Source organism: Haliotis asinina, chromosome 8, assembly GCF_037392515.1.
Source record: "Haliotis asinina isolate JCU_RB_2024 chromosome 8, JCU_Hal_asi_v2, whole genome shotgun sequence".
In the NCBI taxonomy this organism is placed as follows: Eukaryota; Metazoa; Mollusca; class Gastropoda; order Lepetellida; family Haliotidae; genus Haliotis; species Haliotis asinina.
Window position 1 is genome coordinate 27,330,163 of NC_090287.1, and position 12,936 is coordinate 27,343,098.

The 12,936-nt window shown below is 41.5% G+C and overlaps 2 protein-coding genes across 2 annotated transcripts in view; one reads left to right on the forward strand and one right to left on the reverse strand.

The window, feature by feature from the left end:
* Positions 1-1,960, reverse strand: part of LOC137294514 (uncharacterized) — a 36,296-nt gene extending 34,336 nt beyond the window's left edge. The window contains exon 1 of the mRNA XM_067825548.1: positions 1,628-1,960. Coding sequence (XP_067681649.1) covers positions 1,628-1,804 — 177 coding nt within the window. The 5' untranslated portion in view covers positions 1,805-1,960. The remainder of the gene's footprint in view (positions 1-1,627) is intronic.
* On the forward strand, positions 105-11,856 carry LOC137294515 (monocarboxylate transporter 13-like). The gene is made up of 6 exons (XM_067825549.1): positions 105-193; positions 6,711-6,905; positions 7,311-7,454; positions 7,988-8,791; positions 9,461-9,511; positions 9,895-11,856. The coding sequence occupies exons 2-6, from the start codon at positions 6,713-6,715 to the stop codon at positions 10,035-10,037; spliced, it is 1,335 nt and encodes a 444-aa protein (XP_067681650.1). The 5' UTR covers positions 105-193; positions 6,711-6,712; the 3' UTR covers positions 10,038-11,856.
* Positions 11,857-12,936: the final 1,080 nt, after the last annotated feature.

The following is a 12,936-nucleotide window of genomic DNA, read 5'->3' on the forward strand; positions in this document are numbered from 1 at the left end:
GATATTATACACTGACACACAGCATCTAACCCAAGCAGGACACGTGACGTGACATGTAAAAACAACCTTTGAAGCTTCGCTTGCAACTTGACTTCACTACTTGTAGATATAAGACAGCGTCCATTGAAACACTGTCTTGAATGGGGAAAGGTGGTACAGTCTACAGTTAACTGGTATCCGTCTATAGAAAAAGGTATGTGTACCCTTACCATCGACTGACACACTTCTCTGAGTAAACACTGCCGCTGCCTGAGTATTGCATAAACACAATTTCCTGAGCGCCAGACAGAGGAGGTTGCCGTACAGCTGCTAGCTGTGTCAAATGTTATCACTATGACTGTAGCTTATTTGCTTTAATGTTGCAGTTGGTCTTTTTCGATTATGTTGCTTGGTTTAGAACGTGGCCTTTCTAAAGCCATAGAGAGCAGGAGTGAGTGTGTCATAATAAATGTCACTATCAGTTAGTACGGGAAGGTCATCAGGGGAGGGCGAGTAGAAAGCAAAACATGGGGGTGTGGGGGATGGTTGGTGTCCTCAGTTAAAAGGGTGCTACATTACTATCCGAAATGTTCTAATTATCTATAGTCACGCGATACTTATTCTAAATGGTGAAATAATTGTAGATCTTTCGACACCTTACAATGCGAGGCATATGTTATTTGTGGAATAACAAGATGAAGGGTTACTGTAGACCTGGGTGACGTTGTTAATAACTCTTCACGCCATGGAGTTATACCAGTGTAAAATACACTCATTATAATACACAGAATAAAACGTTAAGCGCCAATCTGTACCAAAACTAAGATGTGAAACTGTGAAAATGTCAGGCTAAAATAATTGTTCATTAAGTTATAAAGTGACATCCATGAACAACATATTGATTGTTGTTATACAAAATGACGCAAATTGCTGAAATATAATCATTTCACAACATGACTCATTTCACAAACTGACTGTAACAGATGCAGATTATAAGTATTCATTTTTCCTATATATGGATGATCATGCATAGAAAGTTCTGTGTGTTACGATATGTTGGTGCCTTAAATTGTAGGTATATGATGTGTAGATATCTATTATCATCTCATGGACTACGCGTCTCAGTTTAGTTTAGGTGTATTAATGATCACATACATGCCGTAGTGCTCAGTCTCAAGATGGACGTTTTAAAGTAGTGTGCTTAGCTCTACCTTTGGATATATCCCCTATCTATCTTATCTTAATTGCGTGTGTGCCTACGCGTGTGTGTTGTTTGTGTTAAGGCATGTGTTTCTCTCTCTCTCTCTCTCCCTCTCTCTCTCTCTCTCTCTCTTATATCATATTTATTCTGTAACCTTTTTGAGAGAGATCGAGTTCCAGAACAGTGATTAGGATGATTATAAGATGTAACCGACATTTATATATGACAAATTCAACAGCTTGGGTAGTGCAGTCATCCGTGTATCTTTGTGTTAAACGGGAAATATGTCCCATATTTAGTGGAGAACTTATTTTATTACGAGCGGGTTCAAAGGGAACCAACTCCTCGTTATTACATGGAACCTTGTTCAAGGAAATTGACCGGAAAAGTACATATCTGTCCAAAACGTAATTAAAAAGAACAACCAAACAATGTTGTAGTTCTCACCGGAAAATCTCGCTTAGCGCTTGTTTGCCAGACTCCGTCCTTCAGAGATTTGTTGGTGTAGTTGTATTCTCCGTCTTGGAGAACGTGGCTCTTGGTTAGTGTTTGTACGATCTCTTTTCTGGCTAGAGAACGGTTCAGTCCATACAGGCGCTTTCTCCTGTCCGCTAGAGTTTCCATCTTAGCGTTCTGTCCGTCCTGGCGACCACCTTAGCATGCAACCCTCGGAAAATCTCCGCTATGTTACATTTTGCCATTTACAAACACGCGTGGAGTAATCAAACTCGAAGAGCTTAGCGACCCAACAAGAGCTAATCCGCCATCTATCTATTGTTCCTATTGTGACGTCACTTCGCAACCTCACGCAAATCCGCTCGCGAGATTATCCGAGGGCCGGTCGTTCAAGATTCTCATAATCTTGTACATTATTATTTATTTATTTTAAATCTCAAAACATAATAACTTTAAATGTACCATCCTATTGCATATGTAACATTAGTATTTGACTAATAGTAATAATTATGAATAAGGTTTGGGGTAGTGAATTGTCGTTATCTTGCGCGCTTGAACTGTTGACATGCCAATGCAGTACATGTATAACCTTCTACGGCAGCTCAACCCTGGGCAGTTTAGCCCATAGTTGTTATCATGTTGTTGTTTTTTTTTAAAAAATAATAATAAAATCAGGTGTATGCAGTCTCTGACATCGAGGGACATTTTGGCAGAAAATTACACAGATTCCACATCTATTTCCATTTCGAACATCTATTTTCCCTTTCACAAAAGTTGAAAAGTTGAAAATTCATGCAACCCGTCATTCTGTTCTTAACAATAACAATATTGAAAAAAATTAACAAAACTGAAATGTACGCGTAACTCTGTGTTTTGTCATAAGCACCAATGAACAACACTGCATATCTTTCACAAGTATCACTACTGAAAGAAATATGTATTGAAATAACAATCTTATATGCAATCCAATCTGTCCTAGAACGGGGCTTACAATCAAACCGATCTTATCGCAAGTTTTATCTATAGTCGAGCTTGGGGCCAGTCGTAGCGTTAAAAGTATATCATTACCTACACGGCTGTTATGATAGTTAACATGTAACAGCTTCTAAGTGCGTAATCCGGGTTTATCAGCTATACAATGGACGTTCTAAATCACACTTGAAATGCCCTGTGTTGCCAGCCGCCACACAGGTATATCGAGTACTGAGTATATCCACTTCTCTGGTTACCGGGACAGTGTTCTAGTCGGTGAGGTGGAAGTAGAACACATGGCTGGGATATGTTACTGTGTTTACACATACAGTTAAGACACATTCTTTACGTGTAGACATCGGACAGGTCAGGGTTAAACGATTATACTCTCTATTGTATGGAAACCCCGAAGGAACATTGTCGTGTTATCTCCCTTATAAAAACCACAAACAAAATGTCACATTAACCAAAGCGTGATCATGCAGCAATATGTTAACGCGGCACTTGGGCCATTTGTCGAACTGTCATCCATCAAAATTGAAAGAGGAATACCATGAACATGCGCGACAGTGGGACGCACCAGTGCCCGGAAAGCGTTAAAACGTGTTTTTGGAAATACTAGTAGATAATGTCAGACAGTTCGGAATATGAAGGGTATTAAGTGGTCAATGCACTCCGCAAGTGAGGTATAACTGAATTCAATACACGTTTAAGTCATAGGTACAATGTTTGATGACTGAAGCGTACAGAACATCCTTCTTAGAAGCTTTTGAAAATTTAGATATCATAACAACTGCGAAGTTCGAAGTAACTCTTTCGCATTGGATTTAAGTTCTTTATGTTTTTCGAAGTGAATCTGGAGTCCACATTTTCGAAAACCAACTAAAAATAACAAATGGCCTCATGATCATGCAGTAACCGGCATATTATGATCATGATGTTGTTCCTAGAAATTGTTTAAAATCTGTCTCGCGCTCTTTTCAAAACAGCAGCCACTTTCCTTGATTGTACGTGTAAGTAAAGCGTGTGGTTAATGGCGAAACGTTTGATACGTGAAATAAAATAACACATTATAACATCTCTGGTTGAAACTAATACTGTAACAATGCATCTAATGGATTGCGATTGTTGAGTCTCCGACAGAGGGTAATCGATGGTAGAAACTATCGATAGTATGTGTGACCATAGACGTTTTGTACTTCTGTTGACAACTGCCCGGCGCAAAATTTGCAGGAAGTACCCGATTCGTTGACTATGATTTAGCGTTATCCGCGCCTGTTACCTGTTACAGATTACACAACACCAAATGTTCATTCTAAGTAAACTTAGTCTCAGTATATTTCGTTACGCTCCATGGCCACCACTGAGTAGAACGTCGCGTCAGGTAACCTTTGAGCGACCAATGACCATCCAATCAAACGCGAGTTGGTTATTTAGATTTAACCAATCAGACAACGGCTACTGTTTAGGGATGGGGGGGGGGGGGGGGAGACTTACAAAATATTCAGGTCACTGACAGCGATCTCTACACAAACGAAAATCCCAATTATTTGACCTGCGGTATACACGTTTTGGGGTTTCTGTTGACATGGTTACCATTAGCTAATATTTTCGCAAGATAACATCCTTGAATATTGCCAAAAACACCATTATCAGCGACTGTTTACTCATCGTTGTCATGGTTGTACGTACGCCGTGTGCATTACCCGGAAGCACGTGTAAGCTAAATAACATTTGGAATCGTTCAGGTACGAACCTTTTCGAGACTTTTCAAAAGGTATGTGCGAATGTCCACTTTGGTAAGCTGTGTTCTGACTGGTCAATCTCAAAGGTTACCTGACGCGACCTCCCATAAAGTTTTGCAGTGGAGTGTAACGAAAATTACTGTGGCTAAGTTTACTTAGACTGCCAAATGTTTTCCCCATAGACTTCTTTAGTAACCATATATTTCTTTTAAAAAACTTTTAAAAAATCATACAAGCTATCAACAACTATTCCGTGTACACGCGGGTACAGTCAAGCCAATAATAAAACACAATTTTTGGACAACTCCTCCAACACATTTTCCAAGCACAGGAAGCAAAACGCATCAAACCCAGTTTCGCACCAAATATCACCTACTTGGAAATAACTTTACAGTCATGAGCATAGGTCATTGTGGTTAATATGACGGCACTAAATTGAAATTGTGGTCGGTTTAAAATACTGGATGTGCTTTAAAGGGCATAAACATCTTACACTATTTAATCCAATCACAGCTGTTACATGTCTCTGCCTCTTCGATTGTTTATATACTGTGCCCGCAAAAGGAGTATGTGATTCTCTTTTAATGTAGTGGAACTTACAGGAACATGGCGGCAAACACGGCATGCGACTCGTAGTTTGAAACTGTAGATAACAGTAAGTTTTGCTTTTACTTGATTAGGGTTTCAAGTTTCTTGTCAGCTATTAAAACAGACTTAAACTACCTCAACATGTTTTATTTAAAATACCAGTCTTTTGAGAAATGACTTCAAATAAGACAGTTTAAGGAGCAGTCTAAGTAATCTTAGTCTCAGTATTATTCGTTATTCGTACTGAGTAGAGGAGTGTAACGGATAATACTCGTTAGATCACAGGGTAGAGGAGTGTAACGAATATTGCTCGTTAGATCACTGAGTAGAGGAGCGTAACGCATAATACTCCTTAGATCACAGGGTAGAGGAGGGTAACGGATAATGCTCGTTAGATCACAGGGTAGAGGAGCGTAACGGATAATGCTCGTTAGATCACAGGGTAGAGGAGTGTAACGCATAATACTCGTTAGATCACAGGGTAGAGGAGTGTAACGGATAATACTCGTTAGATCACAGGGTAGAGGAGTGTAACGGATAATACTCGTTAGATCACAGGGTAGAGGAGTGTAACGAATATTGCTCGTTAGATCACTGAGTAGAGGAGTGTAACGCATAATACTCGTTAGATCACAGGGTAGAGGAGTGTAACGGATATTGCTCGTTAGATCACTGAGTAGAGGAGTGTAACGCATAATACTCGTTAGATCACAGGGTAGAGGAGTGTAACGGATATTGCTCGTTAGATCACTGAGTAGAGGAGTGTAACGCATAATACTCGTTAGATCACAGGGTAGAGGAGTGTAACGAATATTGCTCGTTAGATCACTGAGTAGAGGAGTGTAACGCATAATACTCGTTAGATCACAGGGTAGAGGAGTGTAACGGATATTGCTCGTTAGATCACTGAGTAGAGGAGTGTAACGCATAATACTCGTTAGATCACAGGGTAGAGGAGTGTAACGGATATTGCTCGTTAGATCACAGGGTAGAGGAGTGTAACGGATAATACACGTTAGAGCACTGAGTAGAGGAGTGTAACGGATAATACTCGTTAGATCACAGGGTAGAGGAGTGTAACGGATAATGCTCGTTAGATCACAGGGTAGAGGAGTGTAACGGATAATGCTCGTTAGATCACAGGGTAGAGGAGTGTAACGGATAATGCTCGTTAGATCACAGGGTAGAGGAGTGTAACGCATAATACTCGTTAGATCACAGGGTAGAGGAGTGTAACGCATAATACTCGTTACATCACAGGGTAGAGGAGTGTAACGCATAATACTCGTTAGATCACAGGGTAGAGGAGTGTAACGGATAATACTCGTTAGATCACAGGGTAGAGGAGTGTAACGGATTTTGCTCGTTAGATCACAGGGTAGAGGAGTGTAACGGATATTGCTCGTTGGAGGACTGAGTAGAGGAGTGTAACGGATAATACTCGTTAGATCACAGGGTAGAGGAGTGTAACGGATATTGCTCGTTAGATCACAGGGTAGAGGAGTGTAACGGATAATGCTCGTTAGAGCACTGAGTAGAGGAGCGTAACGCTTTATGCTCGTTAGAGTACTTAGAGGAGTGTAGCGGACAATGCTGAGACGTTTACTTAGTCTGGTTTCTAGGACAAAAGCACTGTTGCAACAGTAGGTCACAATAGACTATCGCTATCGCCACAGTGTGTCGCAACATATAGACTATCACTAACGCTAACGCAATAGTTGTTTCCTCAACAATAGTCACTCCAAGCTCCAATTGTTTTCTGGTTCCAGGGATGCACCGGTCCGACATCGACAGGGGCTGGGCCTGGGTGATTCTTGGCGCTTCCTTCAGCGGGTCGCTTCTTACAGGGATGCATGTGTATTCGCTGGGAATAATAATGGCCGCCCTACTGGACGAGGTTGACAGTGATCTCACGAGAGTCTCGTGGGTCAGCTCTATGTACTCAGCGTCCTTGACTCTCTCGGGTTGGTTCTGGATGAATAATTTGAAATTGTTCATAAGCGCACCCAATCTTTTACCTGATACTGGCCATATAAATATAACTCATGCTGGCTTCGATGAACCTATATTCATGTACCTTTCCAAAAGAAATATACTCAAATGCATCGTCAACAGGGAATCTCAATCTTCCCTTGTCAAAGATACAACCCCTGAAGATTACAATCGGTCTTCAGTAACCCATGCTTGTCGTAAAAGGCGACTTGATCGGGTGATCGCTGACACGTGGCATTGTATCCCATTTGCGTAGATCGATGCTAATGCTGTTGATCACTGGATTGTCTGGTTCAGACTCGATTATTTACCACCGTCTCCATATGGCTGGAATATTGTTGAGTTCCTCCAATCAGTCTTTACTATTCTGCCCCCAGGGCCAATCATTGGATGGGTCACAAACAGACATGGCTGCCGCGTGGCTATTTGCTTGGGTGGATGTTTTCATCTAGCTGGAATGACTGGCTCCTATTTTGCAACAAATGTTTCTAGCCTCTTGGTAACATTCTCCATCCTGGGTGGTAAGGCTTTGTCTTTACAGTTTACAATATTAATATTAATATAATTAATATTATTTAAGGTACTCACACTACTTTTAGGGACTGATTATTTCTCATATTCACTGGAATATTCTAACCATACATGTAGGTATTGTTGCACATTCAGTCCAAGTAATACGTCTTCTTAGTTCAGCACAGGTTGAGCCACCGGTCACTGAGGAAAAGTACGCTGAATCATAGCTTGTCGTACAGTGTTTAACATTAAGTCATTAAAACAGGAAAACAGGAAAATACAAGAAATGTGTTTCTAATGGTAAATATATGAAAAAAAGGTTGAATCCTCACACGTTGTAGCTCTATAGGGAGAATGCACTTATAAGCCACCTTGTGAAGATTAATTTCAGGAAATTAAAGGAAAACTACAGTGTAACCAATGACACCTTAATCTGGTGTGGTATCAATTCTGACAATTTCAGTTTCAACTATGTCTTTGATGCTTCTTGTTGCAAATGTTTTGTGCGACAGTTTCCATATTGGAACCTCCTATGTTTCAGGAATCGGAATGGGCTTTTGTTTGACTACCTCCCTCATCGTCAGTGGCTACTATTTCAAGAAGTATCTATCAATAGCGGCAGGCATAACTGTATCTGGATCCGCCTTTGGGATGTTTGCAGGTCCTCCTCTCATTCGATTCCTCATAGATCGCTACATGTTAAAAGGAATGTTTCTGATACTTGGAGCTTTAGGGGCGAACATGTTTGTCCTTGGGATGTTAATGAGGCCTTCACCCACTGAACAGACCAAATCCAGAAGGGGGTCTGAGAAAAGGTATTCCGACGACTCCAGCCAAGTCAAAAATCGAATATCAAGATTTAGCTCGGCGCTCAAAGACGTCACCGCCATTGTTAAAAATGGGCCATTTTTGTGTTACCTCCTTACTACCTTTGCATTTTCCTGTGGAGAGACGGCAGCCATATATCACTTACCAAATTACACTCAGAAACAAGGAACATCCAAGATGGCGTCTGCAACTCTGATGACCGCAATGGGTTCCTCGAGTCTCTTTTCACGACTCCTGACGGGGTTTGCAGCGTCGGATCCAAATATAGGGGCGGAACTGCTCCTTACGGGGCTGATGGGATTGTCAGGAATACTTTCTATTACGTTTCCTTTGTATTCTGCAACGTTTGGAACCCAGGTGCTGTATGCTGCGGGGTATGGGATGTACAGTGGTGGTATAAACGCTCTGTACACTCCACTGACGGCGGATCTTCTGAGTCTGGAAAGGCTGGCGATAGGCTTTGGTTTACTCTCCTTCATGGCAGGTATTGGCTGTTTAGCTGGGGCGCCCATCGCAGGTAAAACATTGATTCAGTTTTCAGTGATAAGTTCATGTAATTCACAACCCATGCTTGTCGTAAGAGGCGACAAATGGGATCAGGTGGTCAGGCTCGCTGACTTGATGACACATGTCATCAAATCCCAGTTGCGTAGATCCATGCTCATGATGTTGATCACTGGATTGTCTGGTTCAGATTTGAGTATTTACACGCAGCCGCTATATAGCTGGGATATTGCTGAGTGTGGTGTTAAACACACAAAAACCCCAGCAAACCAACAAACCAATCACGTATTTCATAATGATGTTCACCATTATTTTGACTTCAGTGTTCTATGGACACGTTGTTGTTTGTTATAATGACTATTCAGTGGCACTCAAAAACATTACATTGTTCTACACGGATTCTACGACATTATCTCTAGGATTGTGCTGCCATTCTCTGTGCAGATTTACGTCCCTTTGGCGATTCAGAATCCTACGATCGCATTTCGTTTTTTCAGTACCAGAACCGTAGTCGTGCGTTTAATCGAAAAGAGGAACTTAGGGTTTTTGTACATGACATGAACGAAACGATAATTTGTCGAAGTGTTAAATCGAACTCGGAACTCCGATTTCTTCTTGTAGTGTAGTTTGCTATGAATTTGAAAACAAAATATATTTTTATGCATTGTTTTGTTTGACGCAGGTGCAATTGTTGACAGCGGTGGAACATATACCCACAGTTATATATATGCAGGTATGTTTTCTACAAATATTTCTTTTTACTAGAAAGCTTGGTATTGGTAGTAAGTGATTTGCTCTGATCCGGTTTATGTCTCGAAAGAGGGGCTTAGGAATGATCTTCCTAACTTTAACCCATTTCGGAATCGAACCCAAGCCTTTGAAATAGACGGGACGTGTCTAGGCCATACAATATAAGTGTGAATGATTGATAACGTCATGACCGCATTAAAACAAAAAGGAAGACGAGTTGGTGGAAACACTGAAGGACCAAAAGCCCCAAGATCAATGACAGCACCAGCAACATAACAAATGTGCTAGTTTGCTAACTTGTTGATACAGCTGATCTTAATTAATCTCCTGACCCATCCGTCAGTTTACATATACTCTCTGTGCCAGGTACAATGCTTCTACTGGGCAGTGCTGTGTCAGTGCCCATCTCCCTCAGGGATAAAGACTCCGTACCACGGAACGCCGTGGAACGGATGAACGTTACCATTGACGTCGCCGAGATGGAGTCACTGAAGACCAGTGAAATATAGCTGTGGAAGGCGATGGACGCCAGTGAGACATTAAACTGGATAAAGGCGCCGGCATGGGCCAGACCCAGAAAACTTTAGTGGCATTAACAAGCAAGCATCTGAAAAACTGCATACTTACAATGGTTCCCAACGCGACGACGGCTTTGTTGATACGGCTTTGTTGATACGGCTTTGTTGATACGGCTTTGGGGGAGCTGTACAAAACAATCTTAACGTGACCGTAACTACCATTGTTTAACATTGACTTAAGGTAGCCTTACCTCTATGGCTGTTTTGTATAGCAGCACCCTGGGTCGGGTTCCTCAAAGCGATTGTAGCGTAGATCTGTGTTAAATATGGGAGTTACGGTCACGTTAGCGCTAACGTGACCGTAACTCCCATTGTTTAACTTTGACTTAAAGTAGCCCTACCTCTATGGCTGTTTTGTATAGCAGCACCCTGGGTCGGGTTTCTCAAAGCGATTGTAGCGTAGATCTGTGTTAAATATGGGAGTTACGGTCACGTTAGCGCTAACGTGACCGTAACTCCCATTGTTTAACATTGACTTAAGGTAGCCTTACCTCTATGGCTGTTTTGCACAACAGCACCCTGGGTCGGGTTTCTCAAAGCGATTGTAACGTAGGTCTGTGTTAAATATGGGAGTTACGATCATCTTAGCGCTAACGTGACCGTAACTCCCATTGTTTAACATTGACTTAAGGTAGCCTTACCTCTATGGCTGTTTTGCACAACAGCACCCTGGGTCGGGTTTCTCAAAGCGATTGTAACGTAGGTCTGTGTTAAATATGGGAGTTACGATCATCTTAGCGCTAACGTGACCGTAACTCCCATTGTTTAACATTGACTTAAGGTAGCCTTACCTCTATGGCTGTTTTGTACAACAGCACCCTGGGTCGGGTTTCTCAAAGCGATTGTAGCGTAGGTCTGTGTTAAATATGGGAGTTACGGTCATCTTAGCGCTAACGTGACCGTAACTCCCATTGTTTAACTTTGACTTAAGGTAGCCCTACCTCGATGGCTGTTTTGTACAACAGCACCCTGGGTCGGGTTTCTCAAAGCGATTGTAACGTAGGTCTGTGTTAAATATGGGAGTTACGGTCATCTTAGCGCTGAGATCGCTTTGAGGAACGGGACCTTGGATCTCCTTACACGAAGCATTAGGGTGATCGTAAGTCACTAAGATAACCTTAGTACAGTGTTAAATAATGGGAGTTAAGGTTAAATAGTAAAGCCTGGAAGGAGGAGGAAGGACCCTGAACAATGGTCACATATGTCACAGAGGGAAACAGTGTGGGTTTGGTGTATTGCCTTTGTTTGGTATCGGATAGGTCGATTGTGTTACAAAGTACATCTCTTGTAAAATATATACACTGTGAATTTCTGTGAAGCGCTGTTATTATGTGAGAATTGTATTGATGTTTCGATTTTTATATAAACACATATACACACTGAATTCTTCTAACGAACAAAGATAAGTTGACGACCGACCTGACAATTTAGCTGTAATAGCATGTATGAGTGGCGCCCATTGCATGGCGCATGCCATTGTGAGCGAAGGGGCCCCAGGTTAAAATATTTCCAGCTTGCTACACCGACCACGTGAGAGTCTTAAGAGCAAGGCGGGTGCAGCTACCTGTGGAATCAAATTCATCCTTATGCACTGCACGTGCACCGGCCTACATCTGCTCACCCTTTCACAAAACAAAATGGGTTGTCCGTGCACCGCCTACTTCTCGTAAACGCGTTCTCTGCGCCGGTCCAACTTATCCTTGTTTGTCAGTACTTTTAATTTGAAAAAAAATGCAACAGAACTCACACAGGTCATTGCATTTTTGTACAACGAACGTAAAATTCAGACACCTAATTTCACACGCTCGTCGGAACAGCCAGTATGTTTGCAACATGTGACGCTGCTGATGTTATCATTTCTTGTTATCACGAATCTTTGTCTGTGCTTAAGACCGTATGCTCAGTTTAGATCGAGACCCATTTATCTAATGGTCTCGGGAAACAGTGGTGATAGTGTTGACTTGCTTATATCCACGTCCTTGCACTACGATAACAATTGATAATGATAATGACTGTATATATTCATGATCAACAGTATTAACAATCAGTTGGTATGATATACACGGATGCACACGTGCAGTATAATATACACCACAGTTAGGTTGTGAGTAAGTTTGGTTTTACGCTGTTCTAGCACGATTCCATCAATATCACGGCGGTTGACACGGCGATATTTTCTTCGCTCATTGTACCAATATGGGGAATCGAACCACGTGACGAGCGAACGCTTTGATCACTAGGCTAATCATCCGCCTCTGTTGGGACAGGCAGACAGACAGACAGATAATAGTTTATGAATGTCCAGACATGGAAACAACAACAGTATATTCATACGTATAAAATACTCGTACTGATGCATTCTTAAGAATTATGTGATAGACATGTCTACACATTGTCATAAAATAATACCACAACCATAGCACAATATATATTATCCATGTAAAAGATACTTTCTACGATTTAGTAGCACTTTTGGTAAACATTAAAGAGACATTAGCATCGCTGAACATATAACTTCTCTATGTGAGGCATAATTTAAAATAACATCCAGATTAAATAAAGCACTCGCTGAAAAGACGCAGTGAAATGCACATGACCCTCATCTTGTATACAGTCTTTACCATAAAAACCAAACAAACATAAAAACAATTTCTGTTTTGTGCAAGAATACCTTCATGTCTGCCTGTTTCAATTTTAATTGGGGCCACATCTTAACTTGGCAACAGACGACCTGTAACCTCTCGGCAGTTTCCATGAATCATAGGCTTCTGTTCCAATGTTTGCGATGCCAGTTGACCATCAGGGCCTGCTGACAGGCCCTGAATAAAAT

Excerpts from the sequence above, each read along its gene's own strand:
- LOC137294515 (XM_067825549.1), top strand. The coding sequence starts at position 6,713 with ATGCACCGGTCCGACATCGACAGGGGCTGGGCCTGGGTGATTCTTGGC. Across the intron at positions 6,906-7,310 it reads AGCGTCCTTGACTCTCTCGG|GGCCAATCATTGGATGGGTC; the intron begins GTTGGTTCTGGA and ends TTCTGCCCCCAG. Across the intron at positions 9,512-9,894 it reads CCACAGTTATATATATGCAG|GTACAATGCTTCTACTGGGC; the intron begins GTATGTTTTCTA and ends TCTCTGTGCCAG.